The sequence below is a fragment of the Alternaria infectoria genome (genome assembly GCF_024043175.1).
Source record: "Alternaria infectoria strain BMP 0036 chromosome Unknown scaffold_3, whole genome shotgun sequence".
NCBI lineage: Eukaryota > Fungi > Ascomycota > Dothideomycetes > Pleosporales > Pleosporaceae > Alternaria > Alternaria infectoria.
In genome coordinates this window covers 1,820,983-1,839,818 of record NW_026250692.1, presented here as the reverse complement: position 1 = coordinate 1,839,818, position 18,836 = coordinate 1,820,983, and the positions used below count along the sequence as shown (strand labels likewise).

At 52.6% G+C, this 18,836-nt stretch overlaps 7 protein-coding genes across 7 annotated transcripts; 4 read left to right on the top strand and 3 right to left on the bottom strand.

Annotated features, from left to right (window-relative positions):
* Positions 1–691: 691 nt before the first annotated feature.
* HSP60 (chaperonin) lies at positions 692–2,562 on the bottom strand (the record flags this gene model as incomplete). Its single annotated transcript, XM_051494263.1, has 3 exons — positions 692–2,205; positions 2,259–2,400; positions 2,458–2,562. The coding sequence occupies 3 exons, from the start codon at positions 2,560–2,562 to the stop codon at positions 692–694; spliced, it is 1,761 nt and encodes a 586-aa protein (XP_051355942.1).
* Positions 2,563–2,944: 382 nt separating this feature from the next.
* Positions 2,945–3,562, bottom strand: J4E92_002862 (uncharacterized protein; the record flags this gene model as incomplete). The annotated part of the gene is made up of 1 exon (XM_051494262.1): positions 2,945–3,562. One exon carries the CDS (start codon positions 3,560–3,562, stop codon positions 2,945–2,947), a length of 618 nt encoding a protein of 205 aa, XP_051355941.1.
* A 2,196-nt stretch (positions 3,563–5,758) lies between these two features.
* Positions 5,759–7,219, top strand: J4E92_002861 (uncharacterized protein; the record flags this gene model as incomplete). Its single annotated transcript, XM_051494261.1, has 3 exons — positions 5,759–6,241; positions 6,292–6,750; positions 6,797–7,219. The coding sequence occupies 3 exons, from the start codon at positions 5,759–5,761 to the stop codon at positions 7,217–7,219; spliced, it is 1,365 nt and encodes a 454-aa protein (XP_051355940.1).
* A 1,137-nt stretch (positions 7,220–8,356) lies between these two features.
* On the top strand, positions 8,357–9,114 carry J4E92_002860 (uncharacterized protein; the record flags this gene model as incomplete). Its single annotated transcript, XM_051494260.1, has 2 exons — positions 8,357–8,686; positions 8,734–9,114. 2 exons carry the CDS (start codon positions 8,357–8,359, stop codon positions 9,112–9,114), a joined length of 711 nt encoding a protein of 236 aa, XP_051355939.1.
* A 237-nt stretch (positions 9,115–9,351) lies between these two features.
* Positions 9,352–11,945, top strand: J4E92_002859 (uncharacterized protein; the record flags this gene model as incomplete). Its single annotated transcript, XM_051494259.1, has 2 exons — positions 9,352–9,358; positions 9,406–11,945. 2 exons carry the CDS (start codon positions 9,352–9,354, stop codon positions 11,943–11,945), a joined length of 2,547 nt encoding a protein of 848 aa, XP_051355938.1.
* Positions 11,946–12,583: 638 nt separating this feature from the next.
* On the bottom strand, positions 12,584–14,411 carry J4E92_002858 (uncharacterized protein; the record flags this gene model as incomplete). The annotated part of the gene is made up of 2 exons (XM_051494258.1): positions 12,584–13,593; positions 13,640–14,411. The coding sequence occupies 2 exons, from the start codon at positions 14,409–14,411 to the stop codon at positions 12,584–12,586; spliced, it is 1,782 nt and encodes a 593-aa protein (XP_051355937.1).
* A 752-nt stretch (positions 14,412–15,163) lies between these two features.
* J4E92_002857 (uncharacterized protein) lies at positions 15,164–18,398 on the top strand (the record flags this gene model as incomplete). Its single annotated transcript, XM_051494257.1, has 5 exons — positions 15,164–15,787; positions 15,832–16,299; positions 16,346–16,740; positions 16,789–16,825; positions 16,911–18,398. 5 exons carry the CDS (start codon positions 15,164–15,166, stop codon positions 18,396–18,398), a joined length of 3,012 nt encoding a protein of 1,003 aa, XP_051355936.1.
* Between the last annotated feature and the right edge of the window lie 438 nt (positions 18,399–18,836).

Below are 18,836 nucleotides of genomic sequence, written 5' to 3'. Positions count from 1 at the left end.
CAGCTTACGTCAATAGAGAAAACTGATCTGGGTGGATAGTTGATGTGTTTGCGGGAGAAAAGGCGGAGGAGGAGAGTGTGATTGCTGAGGCTGAGCGAGTAGTGGCAGGTGGGGTGGGGTTTTCTCGATGCACGTACCCTAGTGGGGTTCCTTCAAGCCCTGGAGCACGGCACGATACCAGACACGTTACAAGGTTTAGTTTGGCTCTGCCGCCACAGCAACGCCCTGTCAGTCGTCACAGCATCCCACCTCATACAAGGAACAGGCTGAACAGGTATTCTGCTTTGTACGTTAGTATCAGGGTTAGCGTTCACACATTCTTCAAGGTAACGTAGACTTCTAGGAGGCAGGTGTTCAGTTTTTTTCGTGAGAGGTGGTCCACCAATCCTATTCCTTGCAGCATTCATAACTCAAGCATATGTTGTGCATCTCGTCGAAAACTCGTTTGAACTTGTTCATATTTCCTTCGTCGCTTTATGCATCTTGTCCTTCCCAGGAGATCCTTACACAATATTGTACAATAAAAACCAAATATCCAACAATGCTGCGCTTTTGAGAAATCATGAGTGAAGAGCGGAGACCAACCCAATATCGTGTACATAAATCATCGCTGGGAAAGGCATAAGACTAAAGTCATTATAACGGAATGGGGGTATAAGAAGAAGAAAACAGACGGCTAGGCTTCAGCTGTTTAGAAGCCCATTCCGCCCATGCCTCCCATACCACCCATACCGCCAGGCATGCCGCCTGGAGGTCCAGACTTCTCCTCGGGTGCCTCGACAATGGCGACCTCGGTAGTTCCGAGGAGCGAGGCAACACCGCTGGCGTCAACGAGAGCAGTGCGGACAACCTTGAAGGGGTCAAGGATACCAGCAGCGATCATGTCGACGTACTCGCCCTTGGCGCTGTTGAAACCCTTGTTGAAGTCACCCTTGTACTCGTCGATGAGCTTGCCAACGATGACGGAGCCCTCGGCGCCAGCGTTCTCGACGATCTTGCGAGCGGGGTGGGTGATGGCGTTCTTGACAATGGTGATACCGAGCTGCTGGTCGAAGTTGGCAGCCTTGACGTTACCGAGAGCGTTGGCGGAGGCCTTGAGGAGACCAGTACCACCACCGGGCAGGATACCCTCCTCAACGGCGGCGCGGGTAGCGTTCAGAGCGTCGACGATGCGGTCCTTCTTCTCACCGACCTCAACCTCGGAGGAGCCACCGACCTTGATGACGGCAACACCACCAGAGAGCTTGGCCAGGCGCTCCTGGAGCTTCTCCTTCTCGTACTCGGAGGTGGTAGCGTCGTTGATGACGCCACGGATCTGCTCACAGCGCTGGGAGACCTGGTCCTTGCTGCCCTCGCCGTTAAGGATGACGGTGTCCTCCTTGGTGATGGTGATGGATCCGGTGGAACCGAGCATGTCGGGGGTGGCCTTCTCGAGCTTGATGTCAAGGTCGTCGCTGAAGACGGTACCGTTGGTCAGGACAGCGAGATCGCCAAGGATGGACTTGCGGTTGTCACCGAAGCCGGGAGCCTTGACAGCGGCAACCTGGAGCTGGCCACGGAGCTTGTTGAGAATGCAGACGGCAAGCGCCTCACCGTCAATGTCCTCAGCAATGATGACAAGGGGACGGCGGAGCTGCTGGGAGGCCTCGAGAGCGGGGACGATGTCCTGGACAGCAGAGATCTTCTTCTCGGAGAGGAGGATGAGAGGCTTCTCAAACTCAACCTTGGCGGTCTTGGTGTCGGTGATGAAGTAGGGGGAGATGTATCCGCGGTCGAACTTCATGCCCTCGGTAACCTCAAGCTCATCCTCGGTGGTCTTGCCCTCCTTGACGGTGATGACACCCTCCTTTCCGACCTTCTCCATAGCGTTGGACAGAAGCTTGCCAATGTGTGTGTCACCGTTGGCGGAGATGGTAGCAACCTGCGCAATCTCCTCGCTGGTGGTGATGTCCCGCTTGTTCGCCCTGAGGTACTCAACGACGGCCTCGACAGCGGCCTGGGTACCCCGCCTCAGGTCCATGGGGTTGCATCCAGCGGCAACGTTCTTAACGGTCTCGGAGAAGATGGCGCGGGCAAGGACGGTGGCAGTGGTGGTACCGTCACCAGCAGCCTCATTGGTCTTGGAGGCGACGTCCTGGAGCAGGCGGGCTCCGAGGTTCTCGAACTTGTCTTGGAGGGAAATAGCCTTTGCGACTGTTACACCATCTGGAATGATGTCAGCGGTCAATGTTAAGGATGGCGGCGGAACTCGTGCATACCCTTGGTGATCTTGGGGGAGCCGTAGCTCGACTCGATCAATACATTGCGACCCTTGGGACCCAGTGTTGTTGATACGGCCTTTGCAAGTGTGTCGACACCCTTCAGCAGTCCTGCTCGTGCCTCGACGCCGAACTTCAGTTCCTACCAATTATTAGTTTTGCGTCTTTTTTCCACCAAGTAGATATGCAATTGCCGTACCTTGTGCGCAAACCTCTGCTGCTGGAGGTTGTAGCTGGTGGACCGGAGCTTAGAGCTCGAGTTGAGGGCCGAAGTCCGCGCCCGCGATGCGAAAGCTCTTTGCATTGTGACGGAATTGGGATGTGTGAGTAGGGAAAAAGGAACCTCAGATGTTGCTCCTAGACTCCAGCTTTATGCAAGATAACCAGGAATAGTGTGGATGTAGAGGAGGATGCGGAGAAGAGTGGTCGCAGATGTTCGATGCCTCTAAAAATTTGGGTCGCTCGACGATTGGAATCATCGAGAAGGCGCTATGACCACATCCGCGAGCTAGCCTCGGCTTTCGATCCATAACTCCATCGCCAGCCTCACGTTTCACGTTTGTCAGCGCCTGAGATTTCTACTGGAGCGCAGGTACACGAATGTTTTGTGTAGAACTCAATTGTTGAGGATGAGGGTTGTGTGCATTGAGCCTACTAGAGCCGAAACCTCTGGATCAGCCAGGTGCCTACGCCTTCTGGCTGACCATCAACATATCACCATCGATGCGCTTGAGGCCAACACCGAACATCGAAAATATTTCCCGCCGCTCGGCACTAAGGCTCACCGCCCCATGCACCTTCTGGACCACCTCGATACATCTCCAAATGTGCAGGTGCTCTTCGTCAAGCTGCCAGAGTGTTCCCCTCGGTCCACTGCTCAACTCTTTCAGCATCTTCGTATTCCTCGCCTGCTCAATTTCCGTCTTCGCTCTCGGGGCTTCATCTTCAAGCGCCCTTTCTTTTTCAGTCTTAAATTGTTTCTTACTTTTCCCTTCTTTAGATATTGGCAAAGCGAGGCCCTTCTCTGCGTAGGCGGCAGTGGCTTGAGCCTTCACCGGGCCCTTCCAGAACTCGACTTGAGGGCTGTTGTTTTCGTGTATCAAGTGGTAGTATATTGGCTCCTCACTCTCGTCGCTCAACAAGTGTAGAGGCTTGGATATCGATGTATTAGCAGGAGGCCAGCGTGTGTCGCCGTACGGGCACTGGTTCTTCTCTTCTGCCGTCAAGGTCTTCTGACTTGCAGCGCCGCCGTTGCCTTCTCCGCCTGTACCAGATACTGAAGGCGCAAGTCGAGTTGGATCCATATGCTGTGGAGCCCGCGCAAGTGTAGGCGTAATCGCTGGCTCAGGCGCAGGTAATTATTGCCGTCGTAAACGGTCCTCGCGAAGTTGCAAGCTTGCTGTTAGGCAGGTTTCTTAGCTGCGCGATTCTTTCGCCCGTAGTTCTCAAGTGGAACTCCTTATGGTGTGTTCTGCTGGCTTTCAACGGTTTGTTTAGAAGAGCGGGCTGAGCGGCGCTGAGTGCTTCACGTTCGCTGTTACGCATGTCTTCACAGCTGCACGCCTGTCACGTCAGCGCGTATGCTACAATGAGAAATGGCATTTCACAGGTGTGAATTGCCGCACTATCTAGGAACGTAGACAGAGACGCCTTCGAGCAGCATGCTCCTGATCACACGATGCGGCTCCGCCCGAGCATCGAGACCTCGAACTATTCTCTGCGACGAGCACGCATGCAGCGTGATGCACATGCATATGGCGTGGCTGAAGCGCCTGGCCAATAGCACAGCTGTGCGACACACCAGGCAAAGCAGGCAAAAGCAGGCAAGCTGGGCAACTCGACCCAAACTCTCAGGTGCGTAGCTGCCTAGCAGCATTGCAGTCACATCGACACGTAAAGCTTCACGATTTGCCGACTTTTGAAGAACCCGCATATGTAATGCAGGACATACTTTGATGCCCACTTCGATGTGACGACCTGTATCTCCCCAGATTGGTTCAAGATGGGGTCATGAGGCTGAGGCCGCTCATATGGAAACGTATATAGTCGTGTCCTCAGCCTTCTCTTCTGCGCCTGATCCAGGAACAGCAGCGCAGGAGACCCATTACGACAACAGTCAGCCTACCGTCTGACTTCAAGAAGCACGACTTACACTGCGGGCATTGCGTGCCCATTGCGCCTGAGTTCATCACAGCTATTATCTGCCTCGATGGCGCCCTTTGGCCGCCGTCGACCAGCTGATGCAGCGTTAGAACAGGCGCGTAAAGCTCAGCGCAGACCTACCCTTCCATCGGCAAGCAGAGGCGAACGTATCCAAGACACATATACAGCATACGACGACTTTCCATGGGAGGAGATCGAAGAATTTCTCAGAGGCAAATGGCCTGACTGGGACTTCAAGCGGAAGAGGGTGCGTCGCGTCTTCATTTTACAGTATTCCAGCCTGATCGTTTGCGCAGTTCCACGACAAATGGGTCTTTGAAGTACCCGAAAAGTTGACGGATGTGAGTTCTCCTTGCTTTGGCCTCCTGTGTGTTTTGGAAGTGGCTGAGCAAATTTTAGGGCGATCGAAGGGAGCTGAGGAACAGGAGAGATGCGCCAAAGGCCACGAGACGACCTTCAGTTTCTCCGGAACCAGAAGAGGGGCAAGATTAAGCCTCATGGGTGCCGACGAGAACTATAGTTGTTGGCAATACACAGTTTTCGAGGTTGATTCTAGACTCTCATGCCATATTCCGTTTTGAGGTTCCCGGTGAGGACGTACATGGGCAGTGGCGGGATCGCTGACGCGCACGGGTCGCTAGCGCTTCGCACCTCCTGAAACCCACACAGCCGCTGCCAAATCAGCCAGTGTCAGCCTTTCGTGGCATTGTTCTATCCATGCGAATCCCATAAATATGTTCTATCTACTGCGTTCTTCCGCACTAAGCGGCAACTTTTCAATGTGTGCTAGTTCAAGCCTTCGAGATGACGTACCAAATACCTGTCGAGCTGCAAAAATCCTACCTCAAGAGCAGCAATTATCCAGAAAATCTCATCCCTACTGATCTTCTCTCAAACAAAGCGAAGCTGGTGTCTTACAAAAAGCGTCTCGATGGGGTTGGGACTGACTTCTGCCTTCTGGACAACCAGGTTGGCAGGCTCTTCGAAATACCAGTGATTGATATCGGCATAGCTGATAGAGATGGTGGGTAACATCAGTAGCCCGCTATACTATACGGAGCACTAATTCACTCAGTGCGCGTTAAGGAATACTTGCATTCACACTCCAAAGTCTTGGAATGGCTTGCTGTAGATGTTGTACGAGACTCCAACGAACCTAACGTACAGCATGTTGTCGCTCGAAAGAGAGACCCAAGATGCCGATTCATGTACGTTCTCTTGAACTTGAGATAGGGTCGATATGCTAACATTTTAGCTACTTCCATGGTGAACACTCGCGAGCGCAGTTGAAGACAACCCGAGAGAGCCTTTGTCACATTCTTTCCTATCATCAAGTCATGCCCGCATACTTGGACTTCATGCTGGTTTTCGGTGGGCAAAGTGACGCCAAAGACCCTCGCTTCAGTGGATTTCATGAGCAAGTACGTCTAAAAAACCCCAGCAATGTACACTCAGCACCCGAGTTGTGCCGAAGTGGTAAACACTACCAGCTTTGCTACAACTTGAAGAGTGTGCAACTCAAGAAGGAGAGTAACGAGGACATGAGACTTGATGAATGGTCAATCCGAGATGCTGCGATATACCACCGTTTTGACGTAGAATATGGGACCACCCTGTGGATTGTTACCAAGGGCGGCAAAGACTTACGCGACCGCTACGCAGAACTCACTAGGTCAGCTGGTCGACCAGGTCACAACATGTACACTGATACAACATCGTGTTTCGAGTTAACGCTTATGACACATCTGCTCTACTGTCAGTGGTCAACAGAGGACTGGAGATGGTACATCGTCTGGCTTGAAAGGGTGGTAGAGAAAGAGGTCAGTACGGCCTTCCGTACATATGTTCACGCTGACGTCAAATTCTACAGAGCGGAATGGCAGTCAACGGACCCCGTGGCCCTGGCTTTGCATATCAACAATACGAAGCATGGGATATTCAAGACCTGCAATATTGGCAAGACGAAACTAACAAAGCGGTAATGGTCTTAGAAGCAAATTCTAAGATCTTGAGAACTCTGCGCAAGTTTTACTCAAACCTGATGGAGCACAAAGATTTTCCTGACACGTTGAAAACATCGTGTGAAGACCAGTTATCCGACTTCTTTTCGCAGCTCGACGAGATCACTGCCGAGTTCGATATGCAAATAGCCAGAGCAAAGCTTCTGGTAAACATCATCAGCGACAGGAAGCAGCTGGTATTACAGCATCTGCAAACCCAAGTCTCGGATAGAACGGAACAGCTCAACAAGAATCTCGAAAGAGAGACTGTCGTCATGCGTATCATTACCATTTTGACCTTGATCTACCTTCCGGCTACATTTGTCTCAGTAGGTCCATGATCCTCTTTCAACCCCGGTCTCTAATACATACCAGACATTCTTCAGCACCGACATTATCAAGTTCCAGGACCAGAATCAGAACTCCGCGAACTACGAGAATGGCTCGTTCTCCAACCTCGCCCTAGAGAGATGGCTTCAGGTCACGATACCACTGACTGCTCTGACGCTCTTTGGTGCATGGTCTACATATCGCTTCTACAGCATATCGGCAAGGGATTTGACTGTTACCGAGCGTTTGAAGCGCGCAATGTTGTATACGGCACCTCCATCTTCAGAAGCAGACTCTTCTGCACAGATGCCACCAAACGATGGCTCTAATACCCCAAGCGTAACCATTGAGGGCCCAGCGAAGCGCTTGAGTGCATCGATCTCTCGCTTTGCTTCAACAGCACAGAACTTCGGGAAGAATCGTACTGTCCTTCCTCGATATGAAGGCAGTGAAGCCAAAGCTGGATGACGGTCGCCGAGGCGAAGCTCGAGGTAAGATCGCCAGTAGGAATTTCCACGTTTTCTTCCGTGGCAGCCCTCAACTTAAGCCTACGGATCATGAACGTGGGTCATTCATCATAGTTTGGCGCGTTATGTGTCAGACTGCAGTGTCATAAGCTGACATTCGGTTGCGGCGGGTATGTAGCCGCCGTCGAGGTACACACGGAAGGCGGGTCGGTGGGGCTTAGCGAACTGGCGTTCGCCGCTGCAACTGACTTTCATACAACACCAAGATCTTTCATTCTTCATCTCGCATCTACCATCGCGCAACTTCCAAGCCATCGCATATCGCAATGTGATCTTCGCTATTTACCGCTAGATGATCAAACGTACAGCCAATGCAATAATGTGCGAGCAGCTGAGCAGAAATTCAGCCTTGTTGCCTGAACATCAGCTCGCTGCAGCCACAATCGTCCTCCATGCACCTATTGGCGCAACCTCGACCTGGCCCTGTCGTCGGCTGCACAAGGCTGAGAACACTCGGCCATGGTTAATATGAGCCCCGCTCGCGCTACTGAGGCTCTGCCACCCTCATTTACTGCTTCTTGTCTCGTCTCGTCGCGTCGCGTCTCATCCCTTCCAGGCCTCACTGCGCGCATGCCTTGCGCAATCCACCTGAACCCTACTCCGAAGATTATTCGGCACGAAAGCGATACCCCCTAGCGGCATTCCAGTGTCGTGTCATGCATTTCCCCCACAAGGCCTTCGCAGCCTGATACTTGGTTGGAACCACGTCACAATGTCAGGCGCATACCCGCAACAGCCTACCTCTCTACCCATTAGAGAGGAATTCGAAGATTTGTTAGAGTCACAATGGACACGTCGAGTCGCGTGTCAGAACGAATGCGATCCAGATGAGTCTTGTAGCTGCCAGCGCAAAATCGTACACGTTCACGCCCTCCAAGCATGGTGGAAGAAACGAGTCTCCGAAAACGCCTATACAAAGCTAGAGCGTTTCTTACATGAATCGCCGGTCCCTTCTCACCTCAGCCTACCAGTGAAGCCAACGAGGATATCTAAGAGTGGACAATCCTGTTTTTGCACCCTCAGCCTGCTTCTCAGACAAGGGCGCGATCACCTTATCGACCGTTTCTGCGAAGCGAACATGTACGACGACTACCTTGCGCGTAGCGAGAACGATCAGATCCTTCGCAGACAGTTAGCAGATGTGGTACAGCATGGAGAAGTAGAGGCCATCATCGAAGACTTCCACAAAGAGAAATGGGAATACTGTCCCTTGAATTTGACATTGGATATGGCTGTCAACTTACAGGGAACCAAGGTTATTCTTCCATTCTGTTCGAAAATCAAACTTCCCAGTAAGGGAGGCACTGCGTCAGTATACTGGGTGGCGGTGCAAAAGGATCTCGTCTCGGATAACGCGCTCGCACTTGCCTTACAAGACTCACTCTATAAAGACGAAGAATTTGGAGAGGTCAGCTTCCTGAAAACTCACTAGCAGCGTAAGCTAACCCCCTCTAGTGCTATCAGATGGTGCTCAAATCCTACTGCGGCAACAAGAAGCGAGACTTCGAGCTAGAAAAGGAAGCATTCTCGGGTTTGCTGCAGTCGAGCGATGAAGTTCCCATATTGCAATACCTCGGCTCATATACCCATGACTATGGCGAGGGCGAGGGTATGGGAAAGACATACAATCTATTGTTGGAATACGGTGAGAACGATCTGTACCAAGCATGGGCAGATGAGACGAACGTTCCTCCCGTACAAGCCCAGGAGATACTCCAGACATGGAAGTCGCTTTTCAAAGTTGCTGAAGCCATTCGCCACGTTCATCATCTCGAGATTCTGCGAGGCAAAGGCCAACCAAGGAGATTTCATGGGTATGAACCTGTCGACATGTAAAGTGCCATAGCTGACTTGTATAAGCTGGCACGCAGATATCAAACCGGACAATATACTGAGCGTGCGCGGACGATTGAAGCTGGCTGACTTCGGCTTCTCCAGCTTTGCGCCTGTGGTAGATGGTCACGAGGGCTCTGTGCCAACAGAATTGATTCGAGGTTATTTTCCCCATGTACAAACCGCGTGTGAGACATACACTGACTTCATATATCGACGTTCTAGGTTTTACCGATACGTATGGTCGGTGCGCGTGGCAGCGAACGTATTGCCAGCATTGCTGACCCTCCATAGGTGCACCTGAAGTGTCCCGCATGAAGCAGCCGGATGGTACAATGTCTGGAGTCTCGCAGTCTATCGACGCCTGGTCATTTGGTTGTGTGTTATCGGTCGCCGCGACGTGGATAGTTTTGGGATTCCAAGGTCTTCGCCAATACGATCGACTTCGACAACTATCTCCAGCGAATAACAAGAACGGCCAGGAATTGGACCGGTTTCACGATGGGCTCCACGTTCTGCCAGAGATTGGAAAATGGCACGATTATCTTCGCGGACACCTCCGGCCATCAGATACAACGACAGAGATGGTTCTGGCTTTGGTAGAAAACAAGCTACTACGAGCAGAACCAGTGGCACGGCACACTCTGGAAGAGCTCTGCGAGAAGCTGCAAGAGTTGAGCGACTGGGCCGAACATAAGATCAAAGGTCTCAGGATACACTCGAGAGATACAGATCCCCTAGTCATGAGGGCCCTCTCGAGCATCGAAAAAGAAGCTCAGATCCAGAGAACCTCTGAACCGAAGACCGATTTCTTACAGCCGTCCTTCTTACAAATCAACCCTCGGGCGCGGGCCTCGATGCAAATAAAAAAGGAAGAGATGATCAGAAACAAACCGCTTGGTCAAACAGCGCATCGCAAGCAGATACTGGAGAAAAAACTGGAATCATGTGTGAACAAATATGCGGACGACGAGCCACCGCTTGTGGATGCTGCGCATAATGGTGCTATCACAGATAGCCCCACTGATGCGACTCTTGCAGAGGGACTACAGTATCGTGGTCGTCAGAGCAAGCCCAGGAATCCGCGGATCCAAGCACATGAGCAAGGCCAGGCAGAGACAGTCCCCCACACGCCGGATGGCGCGCGTTCGTTTTTGAATCGCAGCCATCCTACTACGCCACCACCATCATCTAATCGTCGTAACAATGCCATTGTTGTCACCGGATCTCATAGCGACGATCCCTTCACGACTCAATTACATGGCAATTCACTCGAGGTCCATCCATCTCCCAGTGCCAACTTGGCAAGACTTCACCTGCGGATTCCAGAAGCAGGCTCGCCATCCACGAATTATCCCATCAGTCTCAAGCAATCAAATGGCACATCGAGCTTGCTGTCTCCACCTGCAGAAAAAGGGTACGCGATGCAGAACTACGATCTCTTAGCCGAAAAAGAGACGTACGCAACACAGTCTCCTCCACTCACACCCACACCCATTCACATCGGCATCAAGCGTGACGTCGAAGACGGTAATGTGCCCCCAATTCACATCCCGGTGAACGACCAGAGTCACAAAGGAAAGGCCCCTGTCGTGGCTGATATAAGTCCTACGAACTCCCCGTTTGGCGACAAGCGCATACACGAGCTGAACGCCGGGACTGCCAGTTTAGTCGAGGCTACTGGAAGCTCTGGCCCCTCCATAACAGTATCGGAACCCGGAGACGCTCAGCCGCCAAAGCAGCAATCGGCATCATTGGATTCGATCACACATGCTCATTGGAAGCAAGCTCTTCTCACTCAGACTTCTTCGAAGTCTCACGATGACTCCCCACGGCCACTTCCACCCTCTGCTCTAGACCTACCCTATGATATATGCGTTACAAGGAAAGATACAGACCACCAGGTCTCAACGGGGATTGCAAAAGGTGTCGCAAAAGTGAAGGGCAAACTCGGCATCGAAACCAGAGCGCCAGCTGCTAGCCTCGTAGAAACCTTTAGCGACCCGCGTGAAATTGTGAGCTCACTCCAGAAACCTTCATGCTGGGCTAATGTATTCCAGATCTTCGTTGTCGATAATGGGTGGACGATGTCCAGGCACTGGCCGATCGTAACGTTCGTAGCGCAAACGCTCGCCATGAACGCCGCTGGCCTAGACAAGGATGGGTTCGACGTTAAGTTCACGGTTGATGGCCACACCCATAATGAGCGGCGTCTGAAAGGAGATTTTGGTCGGAGAAAGCTCAAGAAAGCGTTGAAGGCAGCGTGGCCAGAACAAAAACCGAACAATAGTGCCACCACAGACATGGCGAAGGTTTTCAGAAACATCCTGAAAGAATGGGACCGCGTCGGCCAGCCAGCCACAACACTTCTCGTGTTAACTGACGGGGTCTGGTCAAAGGAAAACTCCGATACCTTCAACAAGATCATCCTCGATATCGCGCGACTGGACCAAGGAAATGGCGGCAATCGGCACTTCAGCATCCAGTTCATTCGATTCGGCGATGAAGTTCCCGAAAAGGGTCGCCTAGAGTGGTTAGACGACCACTTATGCGCCGACAACAACATGAGGGACATCATCGATCACTGCTCGTGGCGAAACAACGTCGTTAAAATGGTCACAGGTAGCATCGAGGTTTATGCCGACGAACAGAACTCTGTTGACCAACCCATGTTGTACGACTACGATGGTCTTGTTGGTCTATTCAACGCCTTCAACAAAGGAGGCGACGCCCTGCTTTCACCAACCGGTACCCCATCTCGGACGCCCTCACGAGCATCGAAACGCTTGTCAATCTCCAATTCATTCACAGAGGACTGGACTAAAAGAGGTTGATCAGCGGGATGTTTCATGGGAGTCGAATGTGTTTTCCTGCTCAACACGCGTGTGATACATCGGCATACCCTCATTCAACGATGCCTTCCGACATTTCAACACGCGCTACGATACCCACGCCTATACACTATCCATTGTACATACTCTTTCTTACTTTCTGGAACTTGGCAGATCGCTGTTGGAGCACTATACCCATGGAATCGGCGTTTAGAATTTAATTTGGCGTATAATCGCATGGCGAGCACAGCATAACATCATGCTCATCTTGAGAGGGGATGAAAGTGTCTGGATGCCTATCTAGACCACGCGTCTACGTATCATACGTACTTCTGGAAGAACGTTACGTGACTAGGTGACATGTAATACATTCTGTTTGCTTTCTGAAGGGAAAGACGTGGTCAAACCTCTTCTTCCGTCGGCGTTCTGAGGAGCAGGTTCATGCTTAACATTATCTCACCGACCAGCGAGTGTAAGGCCGGATTTGAGCGGGAGCCGCCTCATAACACAATGATGCAAAAGTAGAATGGGCCAACAAAAGCTTGGAATTTGAGGTCGAATTTGGTTATATACAAAGGGGCATACAATACAACTCAGTGATCGATAATACAGTGGTTGCGACACATCATCGAGCGAAAACCTCAGTGATGTACATATCTAAACCCAATCCTCTTCCTCAGCGCCGCACGCTCCGACAGCTGCTCTGCAACAAAGCGAACACTGGGCTTCTCGATCTTCCTAGCGCCCTCCCTCAAATATCTGCTATGTCTCGAAGCCGTGCGAACAGGGTCTGGGGTATACGGTGTCGCATCGAACCTGCGAACCAGCGGTATAGGCTTGACGTGAATCTCCTTCGGGGCACGCCGGCGAGCGCGTCGTATGATTTCCCTCGAACGTATCGATATCGTCGGTTTCACTGGCTTGTACGAGTCGACGACGCGAGCAGACGGTGCTTTGCTGGGAGGGAGGGAAATGAAGTTGTAGGCCGTGGTGTTGGAGGCGCGCTTGCGACGGGACGCTCGGCTTGTTGTTTGTGCGGTAGGTGGGTTTACTTCTCTAGATGATGGTTGAGAGGTAGTTTTACTGGGAGTGGAGTTGTTTGGAGTCTCACCTTGGGGCTGAGATACAGGCTCAGAACCCGTCGAGGACTCAGGAGTCGTGGTAGGCTCTTGCGCTTTTGGTGTCTTCTTGGCGGCAGCATTGAGTGCTGTAATGTCTGGCCTCCTAGAGCCGGGTCCCAGCGGTTTCGGCTTGGTATTCTTTACTGTGGTGTAAACAGTGCCCTTGACGGCGACACCTCCAGTCGGCCCCTCAATCCATACATCGTATATACTGCCATGTTGCAATTTCTTCTTCTCCAAGCCGCATATGCGCATTTCCTCGTCGCAGTACAGCGGCGCTAGATTGCGATATTCGATCGACTCCAGATCATGCTTTCCCCCGGTCTGTGCATACACGTAATGGCTTATGGTTTTCAACATGAGGAGCAGGGAAAGAGGACCGTGAACTAGCAGGTTGCGGTGGCCTTCGACGTTACGAGCGTACTCGGGATCGAGGTGTATGCGATGGGCGTTGAAGGTAAGAGCAGAGAAGCGGAAAAGAAGGGCGCGATCGGGAGTGAGGGCGTGTGAGAAGTCTGGCTTCCCAGGGGCTACATAGAGTCAGCAGATAGTCGAGAGGGTTGTCAGAGTACGCACGCTGCAGATACTTCACGGTGGCCATCTGCCCAGCCTTGACTGCCTCCAATTCGGCAGCGGGGCGCTCCTTGAAAAAGACCAGGTTACGCTCCTCCTTCACGATGGCGTCGCCCCAATCGTCACCGTCTCGCAACTGCTGCTCGAGATAAGTCTTTAGTTTTTTGCCTCCATTCTTTCCCAGTTTGCCATGCTTCGCGTTGTACGCTCTCCCTACGACGTCCACCCGTGCAAAACGCCGCTCGATCGTGACAAAGATCTTGGCAGTGTCGCCTTCTCCGTGCAGTCGGACATGCTTTATGTGCTCCGTCCCAGACATTGGAAAGTCGACTCTAAAGCCGCGGTTACGGTCGTAATACTCGTCGGGTCGTACTTGTATCGAGCCGCCAGCCCACATACGCCGCACCCACGGCCCGCCCGGGCTTTGCGACGCGTCTGTTCCATCTGGGAGTAATTCGGTTGTCCGCACCGCGGGATTGAACCATATCAAGTGATGGCCAAACGGCACCATGCGACTACGCACACCGGGGGCATAGCACCATTCTTGGGGTAGGAAACCCGTGATGCTTTGCGATAGCTTGAATTCGTGCGGAGTGGCGATGAACTCAGGAAGGTGTATGGCGTCTCGCTGCAACATTTCGGTGCGCAGCTCTTGGAACCATGGCGGATCCTCCGAATTGGCTGAAGAATAGCATCGCAGCGGTGTTCTTCGCCATTGCGTGCGATTGACGTTGTCCCAGGCAATCCGACGTGCGCGAGGGGTCCGGAGCAGCATTGGGAAGAAGGTCTGCGGACATCGCAAGACCCGCCGCAGATGCTATCCTTGAAGTCTTGGCGGCTTGATGACGTAGGCGACTTGACCGTTTGAATGCCCATCACTTGTGCGTAGCGTGACACTTCACCTATAACAACCATTGCTTACCTCCGACATGTGCCAGTCTTCAGATACTATGCGCTTGGAAAGCTGTGAAGATACAGCAGCCATGCCAATCCAATCGCCAATGTCATACCCGGCTGACCGCCTCGCTGCGACCCACTTGTTAGCCACACCCATAATCTTCACACCAATATACCATGGACGTAGCTTGCATTGAACTCGCATCCTAAGTTCAAGCTTGCAACTGATATCGCGTCACGCGTCTTGGCGTGTTTGTTTGTGTTCCTCATTCGGCTATCCACCAGCGTCGCACCTTCTTCACGTCCACCCCGGCTTCATCTTCACCGCCAACGCCATCGTTTCCTTGCAAACAACGCCTTTACCTCATAAGCGAGCCTCCAGTATGTGTGCAGTTTACCAAACTCGTGGGTTGCTGCTTCGTCTGCGTCTGAACCGCGTTCGTCATGCTAAGCCACGGAAGCCCACAGCGACTGCCACAACATAGTCAGCCGTATACGCACGAGGTGACGGTTTCAATACACGTGAACAACGAGTCACCCCAAATTGTCACTCACCACACATCCCTGGGACAGGAAAGTGCTGGACGCCTTCACACGCAGGATATCACCTGCACAGCGATGACGAGCAAGATGGAGCTTCTGGAGTGTCCCATGTGTGACTTCACCGTGCTTCAGAAAGATGACTACATTCTCCAACTACACTTTGAGCAAGTGCATACTGAGAACTCTCCTTTCGTGATAGAAGACGACCCAGAACCGTTACCACCTTCCTTGCCCCTCAGGCCTTCCTCACTCCGCCACGACACTGAGGATACACCTTCCTCCGACGACTCGGAAGACGAGGAAAGCACTACAGTGTGCCCTGACCCCAACTGCGGTGAAGTCGTTCCTCTCTCCGACTTCAACGACCATCTCGAATACCACAACGCAGAAACTTTATCATTTGACGAGACTACAGGAAAGTATCATTCTCATCATTCATCCGCTACTATGCAAGGCTCGACCTCATCTCGTCGTTCCCATGCGAGTCAGGCAAGGACCACAACATCCGAGCGAAGTTTCAGCACAGACTTGTCAGATGCTTTGAAGAGGACTGATGCTCACGGCCGCAAATCGAAGAAGCACCCACATCGGCATCGGCGCGACACCGATGAGAGCGAGAAGAGTACCATTGGAAGGAGTATTCTAGGCTTCAATCCTTTTGCGAAACCCGACAAGTCCGTCAAGCCACCGATCAAAAGTGCTCGGCTAGGTGTAAGTTGATCGTCCTTTTGGCAGGGCCTAGCTAATCTCCGCAGAAATCCGAACTGGGACCCTACGCTTGGGAGAATCGAATGCCTAGGTGGCTGCACGATCAGCTGGATGCCGGCCCCAAGATCACTGCCGTCAACCGCATCGGCCGAGATGGCCGCCTCATCAAGCATGATCAGGTGCAGAACGAGACGCCAGGCATCATTCCCATCCTTGCGCAACTATCTGCTCTTGATCGGACCGTGAAGGAAGCATATTACTGTCATCCATCGACACTCCACGTCGGTAAAACCCCAAGCGAAGGCGGCTTTTGCGGTTACCGGAACATACAAATGCTGCTGTCCTACATCCAAGGCGCCAAGGCTCAAGGCTACGAAGAATTCCCAGGACGGCTGCCGACTATTCTGAAGATGCAAGATCACATTGAAGATGCTTGGGATAAAGGCATCAACTCAATCGGCCGTGTCCAGACTGGTGGTATACGTGATACCAGAAAGTACATCGGCACACCAGAGGTAACATCATACCCACCTTCAACTGTTCTCTGCTAATATGTAGCAGGCTCAAGCCTTTTTCCTCAACTCAGAAATCAACTGCGCTGTCGAGCAGTTCAGCGACAATAAAGATCGCGCCATTGCGGCCCACGAGCTTCTCCTCGCTGCCATGGAACGATATTTTGCGCGAGCGGCTGCCATCGACGGATCCAATGTCTCCAAGACTCTTCTACCGCCTATCTACCTTCAGCAACCAGGACATTCAATCAGCATTGTCGGTTTTGAGCGCCGCTTTGACGGCTCCTGCAATCTGATCGTCTTCGATCCCATGTATCTCACGAGTCCTGCGATGCATAAGCTGCTTGGTCGGAAGAACATCAGGACAGCTCGACCTGAGGTTCTGTACGCATATCGTCGCGGAGCTGGGAAGCTTAAGAAATACGCTGCTTACGAGATTCTGATGTATGTTCATTAGTCGATAAGCGTTTGTCGCATGCTGACTTGGCTCAGGCTCACCGCATCACCGCCTTTGTTTCCCGCTTGGGATGTATGAGCATCCATCCCCAAGCCTGACCCTTGCATATGATAGCACAGTCTGTTTCTATGATATCTGCTGAACGTTTTTCCTCTAGGTACTTCGTCAATTCCCCGAGTGCCGCTTCGTGTACGTCTTCTTCCGTGCACGCACCCTCGGATACGATGTCTATCCAGAAGACTATTTCCTACGGAATTTTCCGTGGCAGCAGTACGGTGGACTGTGGTCTTGCGACGATGCCCGGTTTGCCCGAGCAGAGCCAATGAACCCACTCACAGCTTTGGCCCTACGTCGCATCACGGGCGAAGGATCTTCGAGCTCCAGCAATACAAACAGTCCCACAAGTCCCACAAGCTTCTTCACAAACAGCTGTTTTCAGCACATGCCAGCAGACGAGCATGATCGACTTCCTTCATGGCTGGGCTCGCTCGATGGTTCGGCGAATGGCTTTGTGAGCCCACCCCGATACGGCGACAATAGACCTGTTTACAACATGGGTACACTGAGCGCTGCTCTGCCTCAGCCTAGGGCAATGAAGCCACAACTGTCACTTCTGACGGATGTTGGAAGAAAGTATCCTGGATTCCCCACGCCCTTGTCCCCTACCCTGCCGGCAAAGGAAGCCTACCCTTCACCTGCATCTGACGCTGGGAATAGAGCTGCAACACCTCGCGCTATGAGCCCTGCAGTGCGTACGGTGAGCCCAATGAGCATCGACGGCTCAGCCACGTACTGGCCTCCCCTTCGTCGCGAGCCTCATGGGCATGATCAGCATGCGTTACAGATGGGTCTCATCGATAACGTTCTCTTGGGCCCTCAGCAAATGCGTAGCGGATGCCGCACTCCATCAGCATCCTCGCAAGTCATTACCGGTCTCGCGAGTCCTCCTGCCAGTCCATCACGATGTGTATCTCCGCGTGGGACCATGCTGAAGAAGTTTGCCGGAAAGCAAGGTTACCAAGACCTATCGCCAAAGTCCATGCAGGATCTAAGGCTTGAACTCGGAGTCCATCCCAGCGCTCGCAATCTCAACGCCTACCCAGCGTCTCCTCCTTCATCTGTCCGATCTTTCTCGTCAGCTTCCCACCGTCAGCCGGCATCGCCTTCTTTTGCTATCGCCAACGGCGTGGAGTCGGAGGCAACGTCACCTATTGATCCCTCCGGTACCATGCTCTTCTACACGTCTAATCGCAGCGTCGATTCAGGTCTGCTCGGCGTTTGCCCGCTTTCTGAACCCCAGGTCGCTGAATACAGATTCTGGCGTCCCTGCGGGAGACGCATCTGTGGTTTTGGATGCGGAGGCGCGAATGTAGGCGAGGCGGCAGCTGCAAAGCGGCTATTTCGACAAGCCGAGGAGGTCATCCCTGAGATGGAGGACGAGGTTGAGAACGACGACGCAGGAATGACGCAGAGTGACGAGCACGAGTATGGTCTCGATGGCCAGGCCGACAACAGTACGAGTGATGCAGGTCATGCCAATGGAGACGGCAAGTTCAGCACGAGCACTTGGGCAGGTCGTCGACTGGTGATGGACTGGAACCAGTTCTTGTCAGGCTGCGAGAGGGATGGCATCGCGCAGTTCTGATTGAGTGCAGATGCGGTGAGGGGTATTGCTACGTCTCTATGACTTGGCGGCATTTCGACGGAGGTACTCGGGGGTACTCTCAGGTACTATGGGGCTCACTACAGGGTCGTGATGGCGGGCCATTGTCTTTTGAGTTTTTCTATACCACTCGTTCATCACTTGGTTCTTCAACCTGGAGTCGTGCTGTTTAACGTTGCGGTTGTGACTTGTCCGCATGATGCCTTGTTCAGCTGTTCAGAGACAGAAGCGAGGCTAGGTGTGGCGTCGAGATGTCGTAGGGCATAGCTCGCAACACTAAACTGGCGTCTGAATGTCAAAAATCTATTACGGGGCAAGTGACGTGCCTTGAAATCCGAGTCAAGCTAGGCTGGACGACCCAATCGGCGATGATAACCAGCTAATCACCCGGCGTGTGCAGCCAGCGCTGCAGAGATCGAA